General features: G+C 41.1%; 1 protein-coding gene across 2 annotated transcripts in view; it reads right to left on the minus strand.

Moving 5' to 3' along the window:
- Nucleotides 1-26538, minus strand: part of SVIL (supervillin) — a 255184-nt gene that overhangs the window by 78186 nt on the left and 150460 nt on the right. For both annotated transcript variants that reach the window (XM_010860023.1, XM_010860021.1), the window contains exons 6-9: nucleotides 25421-25512; nucleotides 15408-15465; nucleotides 15132-15283; nucleotides 11378-12053 (exon numbers count right to left, since the gene is read on the minus strand). In XM_010860023.1, the coding sequence (XP_010858325.1) occupies nucleotides 11378-12053; nucleotides 15132-15283; nucleotides 15408-15465; nucleotides 25421-25512 (978 nt within the window). The remainder of the gene's footprint in view (nucleotides 1-11377; nucleotides 12054-15131; nucleotides 15284-15407; nucleotides 15466-25420; nucleotides 25513-26538) is intronic.

The following is a 26538-nucleotide window of genomic DNA, read 5'->3' on the forward strand; positions in this document are numbered from 1 at the left end:
ATTTTCATTTCCAATGATAAAGGATCTAATTTCTCAGCATTTATTTAAACATAGGAATAGTTCTGCACATTGTCTGCAGTTTAGAAAGGAGGCAATCAGTATAGCTTGGGATAGAGTGAGTGCAATGGATACTTGCTTTTGAAAATCATCAGTTAATAACTCATATGCCTACCTCACAGTTATTTTAAGGCCCAGATGCTTTTTGTACAATAGAATGCGTTGCAAACTGTGACATATGCCATACAACTTTCTGAATATAGTCTTCATTAATCAGAATAAAACTTGGTCAATAGAACCCTAAAAAATTATCAGGCCAGTTACAAGTAAACAGGTTCTAGGGATGTAATGTATGACATGGCAAATACAATTAACAGTGCTGTATGATATATATGAGTTCTCATTACAAGCAAAAAAATTTTTTTTCTATATCTTTGATTTTTTATCTATACAAAATGATAGATATTCACTAAACTCTTTCTCCCTGGACTCATCCACCCCCATAGCTACATGGGCTGGCTGCCTTTCATTACATAGGTCTCTGCTCAACTATTATTAGAGATACTTCCCCAAGCATTTCATATCAAATAGCAACCTCAATCTCTTCCTTTTTTAAGTTTTTTATTTTTTTCTTGAAGTATAGATGATTTATCATGTTGGATTAATTTCTGCTGTACAGCAAAGTGACTCAGTTATACACATATATATTCTTTTCCATATTCTTTTCCATTATAGTTTATCATGGGACATTGAATATAGTTTCCTGTGTTATACAGTAGGACTTGGCTGTTGACTCATTCTCTACATATAGTAGTTTGTATCTTTTAACTCCAAACTCCTGGTTCTTCTCTTCCCTTCCTCCCGCTCCTTGGCAACCACAAATCTGTTTTTCATGTCTGTGCCAATCTCTTCTGTTTGATTAGAACCATGCCTTGGGTCCTAAAATGATGAACTGAAGTACAGCACTGGGACTTCCCTGGTGGTCCAGTGGTTAAGAATCAGCCTTGCAATGCAAGGGAACTAAGATCCCATATGCCATGGAGCAACTAAGCCCATGTGCTGTAACTGCTGAGCCTGTGTGCTCTGGGGCCCTGGCGACACATCTAGAGAGTCCCTGCACTGCAAAGAAAGATTCTGAATGAGGCGATGAAGATACCAAGTGCCACAACTAAGACCTGACACAACCGGGAAAAAAAAAAAAGCGCAGCACTGATCTGGGAAATTCATGGGCACCCGAAAGTGTGGAACATAATGGAAGTTAGGGACCAAGCTTCCCACCATGGGAGCCTGCAGGGTGCCCAAGAGAGGCCCAGACTCAGATGAAAAGCTACATCATTTCATGCAAGTACAAAATGTATTTCTGGGGCCCAGCAGGTACTGTTTTTTTAAGATGTAATAACAGTAGGTGAGCATTTTAAAACATGAAAAAAATAAAGAGATCACATCTGGATAGTGGCAATGAAACCCTGGGTTCTTTCGTATTTTTTAAATCTTGCATGGATAATGTTGTTTTATGTCCCTTAACATTATGCTTAACTATTTTTAATAATTAAGACTTGGCTAAAAAATTAACAGTGGGAAGGATTAATTTCATATGAACATAATGAGTTCAATAGATGATACTACCAGCCTGTGAGAGCTAAGTGAGGCCCTTGCAAAGTCAAGAATCAACGCTGGTGGCCAGAGATACAGCAGTGATGGAAACCTTCTCTCTCTCTCGACAGGGGGAATGGTTATACATTTCCCAAACTCACTGGCCTGCGTCCTTAAAATACTGTGTGCATCCTGATGTAAATTATGTCTCAATTTAAACATATATCACCGCTGGGACAGAGAAGAGACTTGCGGTTGCCAACAGGGAGGTGGGGGAGGTAAGGACTGGGAGTTTGGCATCAGCAAAAGCAAACTATTATATATAGAGAGTGGATAAACAACAAGGTCCTACTATACAGCACAGGGAACTATATTCAATATCCTGAGATAAACCATAATGAAAAAGAATATGAAGAAGAATGTATGTGTGTGTGTGTATAACTGAACCAGTTTTATAGCAGAAATTAACACAACACTATAAATCAAATCTATTTCAATAAATTTTTTAAAAAAGCCTCACTGTTGGATCATGGAGTAAAGACTTTCTGAGTAATCAAAATGTAGAAATAGAGTCTTTTGGGGGCAAAGTGAAGTCACTCAGTCGTGTCCGACTCTGCGATGCCACGGACTATAGCCTATCAGGCTCCTCCGTCCAGGGGATTTTCCAGGCAACAGTACTGGATTGGGTTGCCATTTCCTTCTCCAGAGGGTCTTCCCGACCCAGGGATCGAACTCAGGTTTCCCGCATTGTAAGCAGATGCTTTACCATCTGAGCCACCCAGGAAGAACTTTTTTGGGGCAGAAGCAAGATAAACATGGGATAAACTTTATTCCAGTTTCCCTCAGGGCTAATCTCAGCGCTGAAGGCCTAAATGCTGCAAGGTTGGCTGAAAAAGAGTGAAAGGTACGTGCAAATGGACCAGAGAGTCAGAGGGAACAGCTGAGTCTGGGGAAGGGATTGGAGGGATCTTCAAAGGGGATCCGTGTCTCCTACTTGACTTCTAATGAAGTAACCAAAGTAAGGTAGGAACTTGACTGCCTTGGTTGTGGGACCAGCCTAGAATCAGCCTTTTGGGGCTGGAGACTTGAGTTCGAAAGTCCCCCAGAGCAGCCAGCGACTTTTTGGTTCATGTTTCACAATCCCCACTCACAGCTGAATATATTTATAAGCACATGGACTCAAGACCATGTACAAGGATTCCAAGCCCAGACAAAGTGGAAAGAGCCCTGAAGTACAAACAAGGGCTGCTCCAAGTATACTCTGCTGATTGGGGTCACTGGTCCACAGTGAGATTAAAGGCTTGGACCAGAATGTAAACAATGGTCTCTGAGCCTGCTGTGTAGGTCAGTGACCCCTTCTTCCCATCACAACTTTCTTGAGGAAGGTAAAGACCCATGGCCTACATTCCTTGCAAGTCCCTTATATGTTGAGGGCTGATACTGAGTTTGCAGACTGGCTATTTCAAGCAGCACAGATATCGTTTTTTGACACTTCATGAAGACATGGAAAACAGCAGAACATTCGCTCAGAAATAACTGATGGAGGCCCTTGGTATGTGTTAGATGAAGGGAAGGAGTTGGGAAAATGACTGAGATGCTGTATCTATTCTTCCTGCAAGACTTCTACAAAAGTAATGCTATCACTGAGATCATCCTTATCAATCTTATGGATTGGCTTAATATCAGATTCATGGCGCCGTATTTGGGGAAATCCTGACAAAACTGCTAACATCCTTATCTGGGTGTGTCAGCTTTGTTGTAGGATACTGGGCATCTAGATGTCCCTCTTCCTGAGACATGAAGCATAGGTGAAGCTGCATTTGAGGCACCTCATTTGGTACATGAGGTCTTTCTCCCCTTTCCCCCTTTTGGCAGATAAACTTAGGGCTCCCTGTGGCAAGTCAAGTTTCAGCTTTATAACCATACTGGGAAAAGGACAATCTGATACAGAGAACAGACTGGTTTGGGAGTCCAGCAGCACAGAATATGTAAGAGACTCCAAAAATGACTCTGGTTTCTTTTAAGACAGGGAGAAAGGTATACAAACTTGGAAAGGGAAGATGCAAAGGTGACTCTCTGAAAGTATTCTTATCGGTCAAGAGCTCAGTGAGAATGAGACCCCCAGATGTGACCTGACCGCTGGAGAACACAAGCGGACTAGCGCTACCTGTGTCATTGACAATTCACATTCATTAATGTCCTCCCAGATTGGAATAGCCATCTTGGCAGTCATATAAAGAACTTATTGTCAACTAAAACTCCTAGGTCTGCTTCACACAAACTGCTATTAAATCAAGTTTCTCCAATCCTGAATTTATACACTGATTTTTTTTCCCCCTTCTAAATATAGGACTGACTTTGTTAAATTTCATCTTGTTAGCTTCCTACCATTATTCCAGGTATAGGCGCTCTCTTGCCTCCATGCTCCCGTAGTCTCTTCCTTCTTTCTCTCTTTCCCCCATCCCCTCTAATCTCTTCTCTCTCAATCCCTCCCCCTCTTTTCTTTTTTTTCCTACCATCAAATTTATTTACAATCCCTCCTTCAGAAATTAGTATCTCCCAGATCACCTAATGAAATGCCAAACAGGACCAAGTTAAGAACCAAGGCCAATGTGGAACCAAGACTTCATCACCTCATGTGTAGGTAACTGCAACCACCTCTTTAGTGGTCTCCCTGACTAGAATCAATTCTCCTTCAGCCAAATCCCCCACACTCTTCCAGAGTATTCTTTCTGAAGTACATAACCAAGCATGCTTGCTGTCAAATCCTTTGGGCACTTCCCATTGTACTGTCCACCAGGAGAAGCCCAAACTCCTTGTCATAAGTTGCCCCATGGTTGGTCACCACCTGACTATCTCAACTCATCCCATCCCCTTCCTTCTAGGTCACCTGGAGCAGCCACCTCTCCATGTCTAGCAAACTCACCACATCCTTAAGGACTTAGTTCAACTATGGCCACTTCTTCAAGGAGGAAAGATGAACAACTTATCTTGGTATTCCCATGGCACCCAACTTTGGGCTCTATAATCTTATTTACCTGACTGTGTTGTGGTTAACTCACACACTTAAAAATAACATGCCCACCCAGAAACACAGTGCCTGGCACAAGATAGCTTTCTTGAATGAATAGCTAAACTACTTCAGAGCTGAAATTAACCCATAAATCAAGACCTCTCAGGTTTGGGTGGATGGACAGATGCCTACTGAGTTTGAGTTTTCCCCCACCCTGACTACAAGTTTTCATTTTGTTTATGGGGATGAGGTTTTTAAATACCTTATGTAAATCCACATAAATGTTTTCTATAATATCCCCAATCTTATATCCTAAAGTTTCTAGCCTTCAAAGGGCAAAAACAGCTACCTCTTTTTTCTACTATGATGGAAAATAGAACTGACATTAATAACAAGAGCAATGTGTCATGGAAAGAACTCTGATGAATTCAGAGACCTTGAATGACTGACCAGATCATGGACTCAGCTATATGGTCCTAATCCAGTTACTTAAAGTCTTTCATCTTCAGGGCTTTTCATGTATAAAATAGAGTTTTAAACTAAATAACCTCCCAGCTTATTTCTGATTTTAAGAATTTAACATTCTTTAACACTATCTATTCTGTGGGGTCCTAGGGTGAGCCAGTTCTCTATTGGGCAGTGGCTACCTCCCCAGGAGAGGGCTATAGGGTTACCTGTGAAAGAGATGGTGACCTGAGTGTAAGAGAACTTTTTTTTTTTATGATATGGCAACTGGAGAATTATATCACCAGGAAATAAGAACTCACCCTAAGTTGTCATGGAAAGGAGTTTCTCTGGGTTTGCATCCCTAAGTATCTAATAAAATGACATGCTTTGACTCCTCACAACCCCTAAGAGTTAATGGGTGAAAAAGTGATTCCTGCCACCAAAATGAAGTCAAATCCAGCACAGTAAAATTGGTTTCACCCTGTGGGTGTCTAGCTCTAATTATGTAACAGCTCCTAATTATAAAACATGATTCAGCTTAAGAAGAATAGCTATTAACACCAGCATCTCATTCAAATTAACAGTTTATTTGCTGAAAGTTGCTTGTTTGGAAAAACTGCTAATGATTGCTTTGCACATTCACATGAGTGTATGAATGTGCAAAGCCACAAGCACACAGGCAAAATACTGTATTTTAAAATCTATCAGACATTTGAATTTTTAGGACATACCAGCTAGTATTTTCGGTGACATCATCTTATTTTGTTCAGTGGATAGAAATGGACATTTGACAGTGAAAATAGAATAAAATGAAGGAAAAAAAAAAAAAAAAGGCAATGAATTAACCGTAAAAACAGCCCAAAGCTAGAAGAACAAGACAAGAGTGATGTCTGGGGAGACAGGAAGGTGAAAGCAATCCTGTGCCAATACAAACACACACGTGAGAAGTATCCAGCAGTCTCTTTAGAGAGTAGATCCTCAGAGATCTCTGTTCCCACGACATTCTGGCCCAGTGTAGACTCTGTGTTAGGAAACTTCCTGCCGTGGCAGAGACAGAAGCTGACCCAGGAATGCCAATGGTCAAGAGGCAGTTGCCTCACTCAGCATCTCGCCAATTAACTAAAACAATGAGCTCCAGGCTCTGGAGACAGTTTTTAGATGCAAACCTCTCACTGGGAGATGCGTAAACGATCAGAAATAAAGGATAAAAACTCTTGAGAAGCCACGTGCACCCTAATGTTCATAGCACAACTATTCACTATAGTCGAGACATGGAAACAGCCTAAGTGCCCATTGACAGATGATGGATAAAGAAGCTGTGATGTGTACCTACACAATGGAATATTCCTCAACCTTAAAAAATGATGAATATCGCCATTCGCAGCAACAGGATGGACCTAGAGAGATTATAATACTAAGTGAAGTGCATCATAAAGACAAATACCATAAGGCACCACTCATACGTGGAATCTAAAATACGACAGAAATAAACGTATCTATGAAACAGGAAGAGACTCACAGACACAGAGAACACACTTGCGGTTGTCAAGGAGGAAAGGTAGGGGAGAGATGGATTGGCAGTTTGGGATTAGCAGATGCAGATGATTATATACAGGATGGATAAGCAACAAGGTCCTGCAGTACAGCACAGGGAACTATTCAATATCCTTGATAAACCGTAATGGAAAAGAACATGAAAAAGACTTCAGTGTACAGCAGAAGTTAACTATACTTCAGTAAAATTTAAAACAAAACAAAACCTTTTATTTGTTTATTTTGGCTGCAGCACACGGCTTGTGGGCTCTTAGTTCCCTGACCAGGGATTGAACCCTGGCTCCCGGCAGTGAAAGAACAGAATCCTAACCATTGAACCATCAGGGAATTCCCAAAACAAAACAGTTTTGAATTAAAACAGAAAAATAAAAAAAAGAAAGGGTAGGACTGTATCATAACCCTGCTTCCTTCCTGGATGGCCAGAGTCTGCATGTCACAGTGCTGCAGAAATGGTTCATTCTGGAGGGGGCCGTGGCCCACTGTGCGGCCAGGGCACAGCTCTGAGGAAGCCCCGTTCAAACCATCATTCACCAATGGCAGCCACCCCCGATCAAAGGTCAGCGTCAGCGCTGCGTGAAACCCCCACCATCAGTCTTCTGGCATGAATGATAGTTCGCTAAGTGGGAAAAGGAGTGGTGGGGACCCCAGGAGAATAATAGTAACAATAAAACCCCAGAGTTCTCTAGAGCAGATCACCACTAGAAAATTAGGTGTGCTTCTCTTCTTTCCAGTTCCTGTAGGGAAATACACATGCTCAGGAGAAGGGCAGGTGTGGGACTTGGTGGGGGGGGCGGGGTTTCTGCACTCACAAAATTAACCCAGATGGTGCACTTTATTGTTTGTGACATTAAGAGATGCACCAAATAGCAAACTGACAAGAGCTTTGGATTTAAGATTTTTAATGGAGTTCAGACTTTAAAATTTTGAATAACACAGAGGCTCCCAATACCTTGGAATTTTATTCTAAAATTCACAGTGGCCAAATTAACAAAGAATGGTTCATTTCAGTTATACCATCTATTTGGAAAACACAATTCTTGAAATTCCAAATTTACAGAATTTGGTAGGACAAGGGAATGGTGGTTGGCATGTGATTTATTCTCTATTACCAATATAGCATATATAGAGATAAATATGTAAAAATATATACACATACTGCTCTGTTACTATGTATGTTCTGAGTTTGCTAAAGAACAATATTTTCATATGAATTTCTGGACAACTGACAGGATTTCTGAACTAAAGACTCTTACTATCATACATACACACACACATGTAACACGCATACATACATACACATACATACATATCTTCTCTATCACATAAATTGTGAAAGTGAAAGTCGCTCAGTCGTGTCCAACTCTTTGCGACCCCATGGACTATACAGTCCATGAAGTTCTCTAGGCCAGAATACTGGAGTGGGTAGCCTTTCTCTTCTCCAGGGGATCTTCCCAACCCAGGGATCAAACCCAGGTCTCCTGCATTGCAGGCAGATTCTTTACCAGCTGAGCTACCAGGGAAGCCCAAGAATACTGGAGTGGGTAGCCTACCTCTTCTCCAGGGGATCTTCCCAACCCAGGAATTGAACTGGAGTCCCCTGCACTGTAGGTGGATTCTTTACCAACTGAGCTATTAAAATAAACTAATCACTCAGCTAAATATTGCCCTAAAAACTGTTACTGACCTTATAATGTTTAAAAACAGTATAGTACAAGAACTAATGATTATTCTGTTTGTACATATATTTGCATTAGCATATATGAGAACATATAAAAAAATATGCATTCAATATCTGGCTCACATTTGAATTTTTAGGACACTGTGTAAAGTGTTTGGATGCTATTTTCATGACTGATGTATTCCAATTTAATTAATGAAACAAACAACAGCCTCTTCCTAGCGAGCACAAAATGAATTGATGGAGCAGGAGTGACAATTCAGAGATAAATAATCCCAAAACCGCCTAATTCAGAGCTTCACAGGGATGAAAGAGTAAAGCATAACAGTGAGAAAAAGATTCCATTTCAGTGATAGGACAAATCCAGTATGCTATTCAATTGTTTTGCCATTTGTAGATATTTTTCTGGTCATTTCTTAACCTTCTAAACTTCTCTGTCACATATTTCCAGGTCAGATACCATCTTATTTTCACTACAGTTACTGGGTCACCAAGAGTTCTTTGTTGTTTTAATTCACAAAGTATTTTTTGGCTCTCTTCTCCCGGAATGGAAGTCAGACAACAATGACTCCCTGACACCTGAATTTCCTGGCTCTAGAGAAAGGACTACCAGCAGAATGTTAATCCACTTAAATCCATCTTTAAAAGCTGAACAAATGAAGTTAGTGTGGACTAAATCCCAATGCTATTTTAACATCATACCTGTCACACATTACTTTCCTTGCTTTTTAATGTAAACACATCTCTGGTTTTTTCCTTTTCTATATGAAATGATTTGTGTTTCTTGGCCTGCAAATTTGTATGTCTTGAGTGGATTCAAAAAACAAGGCATGTGCTTCCTTGCAAACTCCTTTACAATTTCTTAGTTCCTTTAAGCCTTTCTTCTGTGAAAGAAAGGCACTGTCAAGCAGAGGCTAGGTGTATGAACACTCCCAGGTAACATGCCTCGTCAAATAACCAGGAGGGGACTTCCCTGTTGGGCCAGTAGTTAAGACTCACCTGCCATTACAGGGGACGTAGGTTTGATCCCTGGTCCAGGAAGATTCCATGTGCCGTAGGGTCTGCAGCCCGTGCACCACAACTACTGAGCCCATGAGCCCTACAGCCCGTGCTCTGCACGGAGAAGACTGAGCACCTCAACTAGAGAGCAGCCCCCACTCTCTGCAGCTAGAGAAATCCCACACACAGCAATGAAGACCTAGCGCAGCCAAAAACTTAAAAAACAACAAAACCTAGAAGGAAGTGGGCTCTTAAGATTTTAAGTGATATATATATTTGAATATTGAGATTTTTACTCATACAGAACTATCATGTATCCTATCATTTTACCTGGAGTACTCTGCACAGTTTTTATTATTATAACTGCTTCAAAAATCTTGTTGAGAACTGATGATATGTGATGTAGATGGTTAACCCAGACACCGCGATGATAAACAGTTTTCATGATATGGCAATCAAAAATTGGATTCCTTGTTATTTTTTAAACCATGTAACCCACACAACTCGAACTTTCTTTCTAATTTGTGATGTTAGGTTCCTTTGTCCTCTTACATAGCTCGCCAAGAGTTTGCTTTGATAGAGTATAACTAACCCAAGAACATTGTTTCTACTACGAAATGCAAATTTCCCACAACAAAAGAATATGACTATAACATATGTTTCAAAATACAAGACAGTAAGTCCCTAAACTTTGAGCAGTTTAGTCTGAAGGATGAACAAAGGCCCTCAAAATACAATCAGGATCCATACTATTGAATTCTCTTAGAAGCTGCTGCTGCTGCTGCTAAGTCGCTTCAGTCGTGTCCGACTCTGTGCGACTCTGTGGGACCCCACCAGGTTCCCCCGTCCCTGGGATTCTCCAGGCAAGAATACTGGAGTGGGTTGCCATTTCTTTCTCTAATGCAGGAAAGTGAAAAGTGAGAGTGAAGTCGATCTGTCATGTCTGACTCTTAGTGACCCGATGGACTGCAGCCTACCAGGCTCCTCCATCCATGGGATTTTCCAGGCAAGAGTACTGGAGTGGGTTGCCATTACCTTCTCCTCTCTTAGAAGCCAGTATCACTAAATATTCTAGTGTAGGTGGTCAAGCCAGTAGCGGCCAGTCTTGGAGTCAATACACTTCAATAACTGAAATAGTCTGTTTTAGATGTAAGACTGCCACGTGAAGATGGCCATATTTACTTTGTCCCAATGTGGAATAAACAGCAGTATTTTCCATCATGTTTTCTTTTCTTTTTTTTTTTTTCTAAAATAAATTTGCCTGATCTCAGGTTCTTATCCCCCTGAATTCACCTGCAAACCTAATGTTTATTTGAACTGAAAAAATACATTTAGGAGTCTGCCTAGACAATAAGCCTAAACCATGAAGTAGGAGATTTATGTAATTTGCATCCTAATTGTTCAGCACACTTTTTAGATTTAAATATCTAAACTGAACTCAAATTTAAACTTAGATATTTAAATTGCGAGAGAAACATATATTCTCTTCAGGCATCTGACTTTCTGATTTTATCCATTCTCTGATTTTCCATTCGCTGACTCTGTGACGCAGCAATTTCTCCTACTGGTAGATCTTTTCAATGAGGTGCTTTGATACACAGCAGTATCCTTAGCATGCTGATATACTTATGTAACATATGTTATAGTCATATTCGGTGTTTACTGGGCATACTTCACATAACCTAAACTGAGACCCAGTGAAAATTGGTTAGTGGCGCCCTTCTGCTTTGTTACTTTAAATGACAGCAACAGAAACAATGGCTCCAAAGTCTTGGGTATGATCACAGGAAAATGAAGGAAAAGACACTTGTTAAAGGCAGATGAGAAATAGAAGAAAGATCTTGAAAATGTGTCGCCATAACACCTGTTCAGTTTCTTCTTTTAAAAAAGAACATACCAAGAACTAAATTGATAAATTTAAGACTGGGAAGCTTTCTGCTTTGGTAGAACCTGTGTTGACATTGTGAAAATGAAAAAAAAATCATCAATATCATTATTTCTATAGTTAGCCCAGAACTTTGCAGAGCACTGAGGACCCCAAATCTCAGACACAGAAGCAGCAGAGGGGATGTAGGTGACGGTGGGTCAACACTTACCTGGCTCGAGCCTCCGCAGGGAGTGGCAGGTCACTGGTGGAGTGGCTTGGGGAGGCCGGCTGCCCAGGCGATGGACTGGGCAGGCTGTGCACTGCCTTTGGGGACCTTGGCACTTCACCGAGGGCAGAGTCTCGCCCGGAGAATGAGAAGGAAGAGGAGACCTCCCCTGCAAGGGGCAGGTCTCGGGCCAGCCCGGTGGCACTGGGCTCTTGACCGCGTCTTTGGTTTTCTGCATTGAGCAGCACCTCTGTGTCGGAAACACCGTCGCTCCGGTGCAGGCCATAGTCCTTGGACTCAGCCACACAGGTCCTGAGCCCCGAGAGCTCAGTCCTGGAGTAGGATGAGCCCGAGTCTCTGCTGGACTCAGCCGATCGCTCGCTTCTTACCCCCCTTTTCTCCGCAGCCTCGGGGTCCTTTCTGGACCTGCTGTATCGAGTTGGAGTTTCAGAGTCTGCTTCCGGATCCAGGGTGAGCCCATACTTTTCTGCCAGCTGCCGTCTTCTCTCTGCTTTGTACCTGGCGATTCTTTCGGCTTTGGACTCGAGGCTCTGGGTGTCCATGATGCCTGAACTGTAGGGCGAGTCAGCATGGATGCCTGAGGTTTCTGTGCACTGTTTGGATCGAGTCTGCTTTTCTAGTGAAGAATCTGAAGTTTCTTCTTCTTCATTTGATCGACCTACAAGAAGATCATATATACAGAATTCAATCAAAGACATACATTTATTCTACTCTGCTATGTACACAATACACTGAGTGGCCAGGCTGTGAAGAACAAATTTTTCACCTCCTTGAGGTTGCCTACAATGATTTACCTGGGAGGCTGAAGAAATCTGAGGTCTGCAGGGAAATACATTAAGGGCTGAGATGCTCTGTGCACCACCGCATAAGCCATGTCAGGCATGGCCTCGGCTTAAAGCTCAACCTTGACAGCCTTCACTGCTGCTCAGTGTCATTTCCCCTTATTCATCTACTTTTCTGCTTTTGAGTTTAATATTTCATGTGTGAGGCCAGAGGATGTGTTCAGAGTCCTCTAGAAAGGATAACAGATATTTGAACTGCTGTAATTTGACAAGTGACAGAGTGTGATTTCTCAGCATCTGATAGTAACTATAATAATAATGGGCCATGTCAATATCCGCCAGGTAGCAGTGGTCCTCTCTGTTAACAGAAGTGGCTTTTTCCAATTACACTATGCATGTGTGATGTAGAAAAGATCTACAATGAAAACACAGGAAAGTTAGCCCCCAAGTCACCAATAATCACTAATCTATAATCATCAGTAATAAATAAATGCATAATTTGCTAAACTTTCCTGTATACTCTTTCTAGTCAATGATTGTTTTCTATATAACTCATATTTTATATAACCTAATGTTCTACATAAAACATTTCCCTGCTTGCAAATCTTATTTTGAAGATATCATTTTTTAAGACTTTATACTATTCTATCCAACAGGCATTTTAGAATCAGTTTAAGTCATCTCATATTTCTAGGCATTTAAGTTGATTCTAACTTTTAATCCATCTTATTTTCTGATTACAATTACAAAAGATAGTTGTGTAAAAGTAGAATTGCTTTATCAGTAGGTACCTCATTTTAAGATACTTGCTATATTGTCAAATTAATTTCTATAAAGTTTGCATCAGTTTACAATGAAACCTGAAATTTATGTTCTCTCACAAACACTGCTAATTAAAAAAAAATCACCTTTGAAAATATGAAAAAGAATGTGTATATATGTATAAATGAATCACTTTGCTGTACAGCAGAAATTACCTCAACACTGTAAATCAGCTATATGTAAATAAAAAATAAAGATAAGAAAGCATACTTGTAATATATAAAACTATAAATGAGAATATCAAGTAATCATATAATTTATTATCTATCTGTATCTGTTGTACTTCATTTTACACCGCTATTTTGGATTTATATAAATAGTTCCATATTTCTAAAAATGTTTGTTATGATGTGATGTTTCTCCAAAAAATTAAAAATTGCCCTAGATTAGCAGGAAAAAGAGGATACATGCATTTTTCAGTTATTTAGTAGCCATTTTATTATCTTTTTCTCCTCTAGAATATCTGGCCAAACTTGTTGCTCTATATTCTTTTGATTCATAGTATCATTTTAATCAATTTATGTAAAATTTTATAGGTATATGAGTTCTTTATATTTTTCATGAATATTTCCAAATTTAATTTTTTGTGAAGTCTGTTGAAGATTGTCTTTGAAACACAGATGTTCATTATGTAGTCAAATCAACTGACCTGGTCACTGGTGATTTCTACCACTATTTCTGTGTTTTGGAAGTCCATTTCCATTCAACTGGACCTAAATATTCATTTTTGCTTCCATATTCTTAATTATTCTCTTATAATTAATGATGTGAGTCGCTGAATCTTATTTTTGTGTTGAGTAGGAAGTGAGGATCGGATATTGTCTCTCCCTACTGCCATCCCATTTTTCCCAAGACAAGTTTGTTAAATACTTCTTCCTGACCAACATGATGCTTACATGATCATATGATACATTTTATATACAATAGGATTTATTTGTGGCCATATATTATGGTACTCTGGCTGTTCTTGATTCATCATGTGTGTAATGAGAAAAAAAAAAATCTTAGTTCTCTAGTTTTCTGGCCATAGAAAACCAGAAACTGTAGAGACAAGCAAACTGATCACATTATGAAAGGAGACTAGCAACTCCCTCTGAAGAAGAAACTAGAAGACGCTGGCTATTAAAAGCAGTAGCACAGAGCAGCAGAACCTGGGCTGCAGACGGGAAGAGTAGCCCCATATATGCCATCCTCTCCTAAGGTCATGTGCGATATCTGATGCTCATACCGACATCTGAGAAACCACAGAAAAACTAAGTCACGTTTGACATGCTATTTAACAAGAAATAAATATATGATACATTTAAAATTACACCTGTTCAAATAATTTAAAGAAGATATTTGTTGCATAAACACAGAGTGAGACCCCTGAGCATGAGGTCCAGCTTTGCCCATCAAGTTCCCTGCTGCGGGCAGCTCGGCCCTGTGCCGGGCATCAGGGCATTCTGTTTAAATCCATTATATATAAGAGATGGCTGTCTTATTCAGCCCTTTCCCAAACAAACCTGAGGATCTCTGACAGCTGGGGCCCTGAGGAGACGGAGAGAAAGAGCCAGGACCTGCCCCTGGTGGGGCCCAGGCTGGGGTGGGGGAGAAATGACTGGTCATCAATTACTCAACAGTGGGGTCCTTTCTTGTCGTGACACCAGGGACCACACCTGGGAGGCACGGGGGAGCTGACGTGGGTGTTGCTGCTGGTTTTAACAAACACATAGCTTAAAAAACATTACAACCTGCACAGTTCACTTGTTGCAACATCTCCTTTTCCAGGAGTGCTGGATAGAAAACGCTGATGATAGGGAATTCCTGGTGGTCCAGTGGTTGAGAACCAGCCTGCCAGTACAGGGGACATGGGTTCGATCCCTGGTCCAGGTACTAAGATTCTACATGCTGTGGGGCAACTAAGTCCATGTGCCACAACTACTGAGCCTTCACGCCTTGAGCCTGTGCTCCACAACAGCAGAAGCCACTGCAAAGAGAAGCCTGCCCACAGAAACTAGAGTGGCCCCCGCTCACCACAAGTAGGGAGAACCTGAGAAGCCACGTAAACCCAGCACAGCTATAAATAAATAAAGTTAAAAAATTTTTTTTTTTTTAAAGGTTGATGAGAGGCCTGCGGGCCACAAGCTCACCAATGTGCGGGCTGGCCGGGTCTGTGGCACGCATGTATCTGGGTGTGTCCTCCTCCAGCAGGCGATGAGTCACCAAGCCCGTGCAGCTCTGCAAGAGGATGGGCTGCGTGTCGGTTTCAATTCCTTCTAAGCGCCGGGCAATTCTTTCTTTTCTGCACGAGACACCAAACAGAGGCAGTGAGTCAGGGGCATCGGTTTCTCCACGAACACTGGTTACTCAGTGTTTTTGCTCAGCAAATTCTTCTCCCTCTTCATTAAGTACGATGAACATCTTACCTTTTCATTTCTAAAAATTCTTTCCTCTTTGGTTCAAAGATTTTTCTTAATTCTGCAACTAAAAGAAGACAAAAAAGAAGAAAAAGATGATCCGGTATTTAGTTGTCATGCATTCATTTTATTCATTCATTCACACATCTATCTTTGGAACTCTGTTTATGGCTCCCTTGCAGCAGTGATGTACAAAACGGACATAGTTCTTGCAGACTGTGTAATAACAGGGGAGGTAGGTGCCAAATGAGTAGGTATGTACGCAGACATAGACACAAATACACACTCACACGTACATGTCACAGGTTGGTCTAAGAAGTAATACCATGAGAACAAGAGATGGAAAAAAGAAGTGAGCTCTATTTCACCCAGGAGAACCAGGGGAGGCCTCACCAGTTTCTCTTTAGGTTTTTCTCTAGTCAGCAGAAAGCTCACTATCTGGTTTTTAGTTTTATATAGTATTTTAAACTTTCCATCCTGCAAAACGTCAAACATTTGCAAAAGTAGAGACTGGAGGACTGTGAGTGCCATGGCCACCAGCAGGTTATACCATGCAGAAGCTCACAGCAGTCTGGCGTCCCATCACTGAACCTGTGAAGATTTGCAACCTCCTTCCTGCTCGGGTTTCTAAGGTTACGTAATGTGGTACACCTTCTCCAATACAGTTTAGATTAACCTAGTTCCTGTGCCTCCCCTTCCAAGCTTTCACTGGGAGGAAATGTTAACATGTTTCCTTGCTGGAATGTAGGCGGATGGTAGAAAGGTGATGACCCTCACTCCCCTGGGCAACAATGGATGATCAGACAAACATTTTGCTGATCTTGGGAGGGCCTCATATAACACTGACCACAAGGATATTTTTATTGAGAGGCCACAGGTTTCTGTGGAAATGGCCAAATTTGGTAGAGAAATTCTTCTTGCCTCCTCCTCAATCCCATGAATTCACAAGGGCTCCTCTGAGCTTTTCCTGCTGATGTCCCAGGAAGAGAGGAGTGGTGATAGGCCCGGGGCCCATGAAACATCTGCAAGGCTGAGTCAAAGCAGAAGCTCAGAAGAAGGGATATAAACGCTTGGGATTTAAATTGCAACTGCTTCAATTTCCACTTGAAAATTGGAACTTCAATTTCCATTTTTTTAAGTGGCTATTTTTATTTTTGGCCACATTTCGTGGCTTGCACGATCTCAGTTCCCTGATCAGGGATTGAACCTATGCCCTTAGCACTGAAAGCATGGAGTCCTAACCACAGGACTGCCAGGAAATTCCCTAAGTGGTTGTTTTTAGGAAGGAGTCAAAACCATACATGTGCATGCACACATGACTTTTAAATTGTCCTTTGATTGTGTTCAGAGATACCAGTCATGTTTTTATTTATTAATTTATTTTTAAATGACAGCTACCTTAACGGTGGGCTGGACTGACATTTTTACAAGGATAGTTGGCTTCACAGGTATCTCTGTCACCAGTGGCCTTCCCGGGAGTGGCTAAGAGCAAATGCTCGCAAGTAGAAGACCACAATCCAGTGACAATGGTACCTCCTGCCTTTGGAGGAAGTGTGGCCTATCACTGCTTCCCAGTTAACAAACGAGCTCTCACCAGATGGTGCTGATAAAACTTTCATGGCTGTTAGCGCAGGTTCTGGAGATATTTTCAAGGATAAGTACCAATGAATTATTTAAAACCCAAAGTGGAAAACAGAGCTCTATTTTTCAAAAAACTGCTCCAGAAACAGTTGACACCAAATTCCAAGGACTCTGGGAGGTTTGTCTTAAATCTGTGCCCCAAACCCATAACTGAGAAATGGAGCGTATGAATAGAGTCTGAGTGGTACAATGACATGTTGCCTTTTCTCCTGAATTATTTCAACTAGGTAGATTACAGTCTGAAAGTGTGTGTGCACTCTCAGTCATGTCCGACTCTTTGCAACCCCATAGACTATATAGCCTGTAAGGCTCCTCTGTCCATGGGGTTTCCCAGGCAAGAATACTGGAGTGGGCTGCCATTTTCCTCTCCAGGGGACCTTCCCAACCCACGGATGGAAGCCTGGTTCCTGCCTTGACAGGCGGATTCTTTACCACTGAACTACCTGGGAAGCCAAATGTGTGTATCCCCCTTACCAATTCATATGTTAAAATTCTAACCCCCAAAGTGATGGGATTAGGAGGTGGGGCTTTAGGGAGGGATTAGGCCCCGTGCTCATGAATGGGACTGGCCCTTTAATAAAGAAGCCCCACAGAGCTCCCAAGGGCTTCCCTGGTGGCTCAGACAGTAAAGAATCTACCTGTGATGCAGGAGACCCGGGTTCAATCCCTGGGTTGGGAAGATTCCCTGGAGAAGTAAATGGCGACCCACTCCAGTATTCTTGCCTGGAGAATTCCATGGACAGAGGAGCCTAGTGGGCTATAGTACATGGGGGTGCAAAGAGTTGGACACGACTGAGCAACTGACACTTTCACCACTTTTTCACAGAGCTCCTGCGCCCCATCCACCACGTGAGGATGCCATGAGAAGTTGGCAGTCTACAACTAGCAAGAGGGCACTCGCCAGAACCTGACCATGCTGTTGCCCTGATCCTGGACTTCTAGTCCCCAGAACAGTGAGCAATAAACTTCTGCTGTTTATAAACCATCTGAATGAAGTAAGCCCGAACAAGCATAAAAAATAAGAATGCGATGCATTCGGAGAGGCACACGATGTCCACTCTGAAAAATTAAGTTGACTTTTCTGGTCCTCATTTGCGACTGAAAATCATTTTTATCTCATTAAAACTTGAACATTTTCTATAGAAGTTGTGCACCTGAAAACATTTAAAGAAAATCCAGCAGTACAGTGAAAAAGATAAGCAACACGCTCCATCTTGACATATTTCCCATAATCTGGAAGGAAAGGTCAACTCATGGGGACTTGACACACATATAACATAATTACTATAGTATATCTATTCCACAGATAACACTTAGGTTGTGTAAAAGAGAATGACTTTTTATTTGTCTATGTATGTTCGGTTGTTATTTTGTTTCTTTCATTTTGCTGGTTTAAAAAAATTTTTTATTTACATATAGTTGATACACGAGGCTGTGTTAATGTCTGCTGTACAGTGAACATATACATATATTCTTTTTTATATCCTTTTTATCATAGTTTATCACAGGATATTGAATACAGTTCCCTGTGCTATACAGTAGGACCTTGTTGTTTATCCATCCTACATATAGCAGTTTGCAGCTGCAATGGCAACCCACTCCAGTACTCTTGCCTGGAAAATCCCATGGATGGAGGAGCCTGGTAGGCTGCAGTCCATGAGGTTGCTAAGAGTCGGACACGACTGAGCGACGGCACTTTCACTTTTCACTTTCATGCACTGGAGAAGGAAATGGCAACCCACTCCAGTGTTCTTGCCTGGAGAATCCCAGGGACGGGGGAGCCCGATGGGCTGTTGTCTATGGGGTCGCACAGAATCGGACACGACTGAAGCGACTTAGCAGCAGCAATCCCCAAAGTGGGGAAACAGTGGAAACAGTGTCAGACTTTACTTTCTTGGGCTCCAAAATCACTGCAGATGGTGACTGCAGCCATGAAATTAAAAGACGCTTAGTCCTTGGAAGGAAAGTCATGACCAATCTAGATAGCATATTCAAAAGCAGAGACATTACTTTGCTAACAAAGGTCCGTCTAGTCAAGGCTATGGTTTTTCTTGTGGTCATGTGTGGATGTGAGAGTTGAACTGTGAAGAAGGCTGAGCGCCAAAGAACTGATGCTTTTGAACTGTGGTGTTGGAGAAGACTCTTGAGAGTCCCTTGGACTGCAAGGAGATCCAACCAGTCCATTCTGAAGGAGATCAGCCCTGGGATTTCTTTGGAAGGAATGATGCTAAAGCTGAAACTCCAGTACTTTGGCCACCTGATGCGAAGAGTTGACTCATTGGAAAAGACTCTGATGCTGGGAGGGATTGGGGGCAGGAGGAGAAGGGGACGACAGAGGATGAGATGGCTGGATGGCATCACTGACTCGATGGACATTGAGTCTGAGTGAACTCCGGGAGTTGGTGATGGACAGGGAGGCCTGGCGTGCTGCAATTCACGGGGTCGCAAAGAGTTGGACACGACTGAGTGACTGAACTGAACTGAACCGAATCCCCAAAGCCCAGTCCTTCCCTCCGCTTCACCTCCTCCCACTTGGTAATCAGAAGTCTGTTTTCTATGTTCGTGAATCGGTTGCTGTTTCATAGGTTAGCTCATTTGTGCCACATTTAAGATTCCATGTACAAGTTGTATCACATGGTATTCGTCTTTCTCTTTCTGACTTACTTCACTTAGTATGATAATCTCTAGTTGCACTGAATGATGTTTTATTTGAACTGCGAATGCAATTCCAAAGGAAAAAAAACTTCAGATGAGCACTTGTAGTACTCCCCACCCCCACTGAATTTTGGTCAGGTATATTCTAAAGCACTGTAAAAATAAAAAGCTAGTAAGAAAGCATGGAAGTCGCCCCTACTGGGGAAACACGTGGTCACTTCATGTCTTTTGTACAGAGTCCACAGACTGCTCTATCACTGCTCCATCTTCTGACTGCCGGCCCTGAACATAGTTTATTCTTATTTATGATCTCCCAAAAGAAGGTTTCCTTCCTTTAAAATTTTCATATAATTTCAGTCTCAGAGAAAAATTAAGACATTTTCCATTTGTAAACATTTGTTACTATACTTATTTTTACCCCCCTTTTCTATCTCCATATGTATATTTACATGTAAATATATATGAAAATATGCCTATATTTATGTGTATATACACATGGATATAGCACTTCCCAGGTGGTAAAGAACCTGCCCGTCAATGCAGGAGATGAGTTGGAACCCTGGGTTGAGAAGACCCCCTGGAGAAGGGCATGGCAACCCACTCCAGTATTCTTGCCTGGAAAATCCCATGAACAGAGGGGCCTGGTGGGCTACAGTCCATGGGGTTGCAAAGAGTCAGACACGACTGAGCAACTGAGCACTGTGAGCACGAATGCACACACATTCTCATATTCACATATTAATTTTTCTGAACCATTTAAGAGTAAGTTGCAGCCTGATGCTCCTTTTAACTCTAAATCCTTCAGTGTCTCTTTCCTAAAAACAAGGGATTTTGAAAAATTAGACTCAAATGCCATAATTCAATTGATGGTATGCTGTGTCATATGTATAAAACTAATACATGGTTCAGAAAATAGCAATATTCGTCATCATAAATCCAGATAGAAACTAGCACAGCTGGTCTAACTTCTGTTGCAATAAATTTTCAAGTGCACTGAGACTTGTATGTACACTAAATTATCCCTTGCTAAAATCCCTGTGATTTTAGTCTGCTGTCCTTGTCTAAGAAATATGAGTTCTATGACTCTATTTCTTCAGCAATTTCTGACGGGACTTGCATTGGTCATTTTCCAAGTAAGGCAATTTAAGAGGATTTGACATCAGGGGCTATAATACTTTATAAAACTATTTAATTTGCCTCATATATTTTGTAATAACGTATAATAGCAATACGCAGGGTAATTTGGTCTGTTAGGTGCTTTTCTTGGGAAGCATGGTTTCTTCAATTAGCTCTGAGAACAGGCTTTCTGGTAAAGTTATTGTTGATTTCAGTCCCCCAAGTCTGAATACAGTAGAATCTTCCAAAGAAATATAAGTAGCGGGGGGACTGCCAAGAACAGCTCTCCCCCTGCCTGCATTTGATACCACGGGCCAGGTCCAGAATATTCTGTATGCTGATCTTTCTTCCCCAGGAGTAATCCACTTTAACTTTTACACTTGGATGGCAGCCACTAATACAAAGACCAGCAGCTTATAAAATAAAATCATTACAAACCTAGAGGAAAGAGGGGGAGGTGTGATGGCTATCAGAAAGGTTTTTGGGGGGATAATGAAAATGTTCTAAAATTGACTCTGCTGATCAATGCACGACTCTGTGAAGCTACCAAAAGCCACCAAACTGTCTACTTAAAATGGATAATTGTATAGCATACGAATTATATCTCAATGAAGCTGTTAAAAAAAAAGTAGAATCATATATTTTGTCCATTTCATAACTCCTAAATGGAAAATCTATTTTAATAGGATAAGCTTTACACTGGTAAAGGGTTTTAATCCCTTGATTACTTGTTCATGATACATGGGTAAAGGAAGTTCCTTAGAGAAAAATCAAAGATCATTTAAAAGCTCAATTTCACAGAAGCATAAATCCCATCACTAAATGAACAGGAAGAAGCTTCTGTAAACTTATAAACCAACATGAAACTCCATGACATTAAAACTCATAATCAATTCCTATTTTTAACTTGCTATTACCAAGAACTGACAGAATACTGAATACATCTGTTAAGGTGGAGAAATAAAAAGACTTCAGGTAATACCTGCGGTCTTTCCAAATGTATCTGCCCAAATTCATAAAGAGTAAAGACTATGAAATAAATCTATGGGAATTAAGATGAAATTCAGGGAAGGAGGGATACTAATGCTTAAGAAGTATGTTTGAAAAACCTTGTTAATTTAGAAACATAAATCTGGTGAGTACATAATCATCTTTGATTAGGGAAAATCATGATTTTTAATGACCAATTATGATAATGTCTAGTAAAACTGGTTAATAAGTTTATACATTTTAAAATTGTTATATGTAGAGCTCTGAGTCATTGAGCTTTGAGGAATCTAGCATCTGACATTGTTCTTAATTTTTTTGATCTTCTTATTTATTATTCACTAAGAGAAGGAAAGGGGGGACAAAGAGAAGAGGAAAACTTTAGCTTTCTGTAACTTTCCATAATCAGTCAAATCTAAACTGCTGCTGATATCAGTTTGTTCATTCTTGCTCTTTGTTTTGATCACCTTCATAGATTTTTACATTTGGCTCGGGCTTCCTTGGTGGCTCAAATGATAAAGAATCAGCCTGGAATGCAGAAGACTTGGGTTTGATCCCTGGGTCAGGAAGATCCCCTGGAGAAGGGAATAGCTACTACCCACTCCAGTATTCTTGCCTAGAGAATCCCACAGACAGAGGAGCCTGGTGAGCTATAGTCCATGGGGTTGCAAAGAGTCGGACACGACTGAGCGGCTAACCCTTTCAGTTTCACTCAGATTAAATTGAGTCTGTCTTCTGAAAGAGTCTTACAAATTGGAAGGACTTTTCCATTTCACACCTGGGGTTCCAGGTGGGAACCCCGCTCATAGGTGTCCTACCCTTGACTTGAACAGTTAATGAGATCACAACGCAGTGCCTTTCATTTCCAGGTACCATGAACTATCAGAATTTTCTTCCTCATATGAAATCTCACCTGCCTTCTTGTAATTCTACACATTCTTCTTATTTTGGACCGCTGGAGCAAAACAGAACAAGACTCTGTTTCAGTTGACAGTTTTGTTAAACTTAAAAATTGAAAAATGTCCCTTCTTGAAGTTGTCACCACCAGGTGACTCAAATCCCTGGGGTCCTCCTTCAAGCATCCATCCTCATAAACCTGTGTCCAGGAGTACGACTGGTTCAGTTCCTGGGGATGCATGTAAATTTGTCAGTGGGACTTTTAAAATTGATTTTGTTTCTGTTAAGAGAATATTTTTTCTGGTCTAATTTCGTCTGGGCTTGATATCATGATTTACTGCTGCTATTTTTGGTTTTTATGTTGTTGTTTTTTTTTCAGGATAGAAGAAAACCCCTGATCTTCCACCAGAAATATTTCTTTTTTTAATTTATTTTTATTGAAATATAGTTGATTTCCAATATTCCAGGAGTGTAGCAAAATGATTCAGTTTTATATATGTATGTCTGTATATATATATACACACACACACATATATACATGCTCAGATTCTTTCCCATTATAGGTTATTATGAGATATTGAATACAGTTTTCTATGCTAAACAGTAGGTCCTTGTTGTTTGTCACTTTTATATACAATATGCTGCTGCTGCTGCTAAGTCGCTTCAGTCGTGTCCGACTCTGTGCGACCCCATAGACGGCAGCCCGCTAGGCTGCCCCATCCCTGGGATTCTCCAGGCAAGAACACTGGAGTGGGTTGCCATTTCCTTCTCCAGTGCATGAAAGTGAAAAGTGAAAGTGAAGTTGCTCAGTCGCGTACGACTCTTAGTGACCCCATGGACTGCAGCCTACCAGGCTCCTCCGTCCATGGGATTTTCCAGGCAAGAGTACTGGAGTGGGGTGCCATTGCCTTCTCTGATATACAGTATAAAATCTTATAATTGATAGGATTAATTATAATTAATTATTAATGAATCCCCAACTCCTAATTTATCCCTCCCCAGCTTTCTCTTTGATTGCCATAAGTTTGTTTTCTAGGTCTGAGTCTGTTTCTGTTTTGTAAGTTCATTTGTATAATTTTTTCAGATTCCATGTGTGAGTGATATATGGTATTTATCTTTTTCTCTCTTTTTTTTTAAATCCATTCCTCTGCTGATGGACATTTAGACTGCTGCCATGTCTTGGCTGTTGTAAATAGTGCAACTTTGAATGTTGGTGCGCCATGTATCTTTTCAAATTAGAGAACTATATGTTTTCTGGGTATAGGAGTGGGATTGCTGGAAAAGCTGTTTCTTCTGAAGCAAGGTTTACACAGCTCATTTGGGATAAACCCAGTTTGTGAGCTGGTACTCCCCTGAGTTAGTGTTACAGTTGGTAGAAACAAACATCAGGTAATGCTCGTATTATTCCACGTGCAATACTAGAGGTAGAGGGCTGGTAGCTGATGCGAATATTTGACTGCATGTACATCTTAACCAAAGTGTGAATTCACAGATGTGAATTGGATAAGAAGAGAGACGTTTAAGATGCACTTTACACTGCTTGCTCAGTGTGTTGCCCAGTCAGGAGCTGAAAGATATCCTAGCACTGGAAAGCCTCAGGGAGCTGGAGGACAGGAAAGAAACAGGCAAGTAAGCAGAACTCATCACCCTTGGAGAAGGTGAAAAGTAAGAGAGAGATGAGGTGAGGCTGATTCTAGGACTGCTCTCTTATCCTCGGTGCCAGCCTGCAGCAAAAACTTGAGGATGCCTAAAATGAAAGGAAGGGACTCATGGTAAGGTGAAGTCCATCTACAGAGGAATGGATAAAGATGTGGTACTTATGTACTATGGAATATTATTCAGCCATAAAAAGAAATCGGATCATTTGTAGAGATGTGGATGGACCTAGAGACAGAGTGAAGTCAAAAAGAGAAAAAGAAATATTGTATACTAATATTGTATACGTGGAATCTATAAAAAATGGTGTAGATGATCTTCCCTGCAAAGCAGAAATAAGAGACACAGGCACAGAGAACAAGTATATGGACACCACGGGCAGAAAGGTGGAGTGGGATGAATTGGGGGATTGGGATTGACATATATACACTCAGTTCAGTCAGTTCAGTTGCTCAGTCATGTCTGACTCTTTGCGACCCCATGGACTGCAGCACGCCAGGCCTCCCTGTCCATCACCAAGTCCTGGAGTTCACTCAAACTCATGTCCATTGAGTCAGTGATGCCATCCAACCATCTCATCCTCCATTGTCCCCTTCTCCTCCTGCTTTCAATCTTTCCCAGCATCAGGTTCTTTTCCAATGAGTCAGTTCTTTGCATCAGGTAGCCAAAGTATTGGAGTTTCAGCTTCAGCACCAGTCCTTCCAATGAACACTCAGGACTGATTCCTAACTAGTAAGAACCTACGGTATAGCTCAAGGAACTCTACTCAGTGCTCTGTGATGACCTAAATGGGAAGGGAATCCAAAAGAGAGTGGATCTGTGTAGAGCTGATTCACTTTGCTGTACAGTAGAAACTAACGCAACACTGTAAAACCACAATATACCAATAAAGAAGAATTTAAAAAATAAAAATGTGACAAAAGAGGTTATTTAATTAAGGCTGCTTTCTTGATGAGGCAGAAAGGGGCACAGAGGAGAACCAAGCTGGAGATTAGGGAAAGAGTTCTCCAGGAAAATTAGATAATACATTTACACACTCTAGATACTGGTCGACCATCTAGAAGTCTTACCTTTAGGAAGGGCAGCTAAAAGCTGAGCATCGATCCTTCTTTTGTGGTTATCAAGCTGTTCTTTGTCTTCAAGCAAGAACTCTTTCTGAAAGCTAAAAATGATTCCATTAAGAAAATGTTTATAGAACAGTCTTTTGGACTCTGTGGGAGAGGGAGAGGGTGGGATGATTTGGGAGAATGGCATTGAAACATGTATAATATCATATATGAAATGAATCACCAGTCCAGGTTCTATGCACGATACTGGATGCTTGGGGCTGGTGCACTGGGACGACCCAGAGGGATGGTATGGGGAGGGAGGAGGGAGGAGGGTTCAGGATGGGGGACACATGTATACCTGTGGCGGATTCATGTTGATATATGGCAAAACCAATACAATATTGTAAAGTTAAAAAATAAAATAAAATTTAAAAAAATAATTAAAAAAATAAAAGAAAATGTTTAAAGTCCTTTTAAACCCAGGTATCTGATATGAACTGAGATATCACAGAACATAAAAAATTATGTTACTACTGTACATAGTTAAACATGTGTGTATAGATTATAAGTAAAATAGTTTATTTGGGGGAGTTAATAGGTAGCTTTTTTTCAATTATTCATGGTTATATTAATGTGATTTTGGGGTGCAACTAAATAATTACATCAGCATAGGTGGCAGGGGGTGGGAGGGATGTGAGGGTATGTGTGGCCTCTGGTGGTAAAAACATCACTGCACTAGGAGATGGATGCCTCTGTTCAGACTGACAACCTCTTCAAGGGCCACCAGTAGCTGTGCAAACTTGAACTAATCACTCGACTTCTCTGTGCTACAGTCTTCCTCAGAAAATCAGTGACTTGTGTAGGTGATCTACACGCTGTCTTCCGCTGTTGAAACTAAAGTAACAAACATCTTCAATCAAACAAAAATCAAAGAATGGAGAAGAGGTGTGAAAGGTTCATGAAAATTTGTCCAGGGGAAAAAAAAGAAATGGGACTTCCCTGGTGGCCCAGTGGTTAAGATTCTGCCTTTCCAATGCAGGGGGTGAGGGTTCAATCCCTGGTTGGGGAAATAAGGCCCTGTATGCGGTGTTGGTACAGGCTTACCAACCAGCTCCTTGCTCTGCCCACCATTCCCAGCC

This window comes from Bison bison, unplaced genomic scaffold (assembly GCF_000754665.1).
Source record: "Bison bison bison isolate TAMUID 2011002044 unplaced genomic scaffold, Bison_UMD1.0 scf7180017864461, whole genome shotgun sequence".
NCBI classification, from domain to species: Eukaryota; Metazoa; Chordata; class Mammalia; order Artiodactyla; family Bovidae; genus Bison; species Bison bison.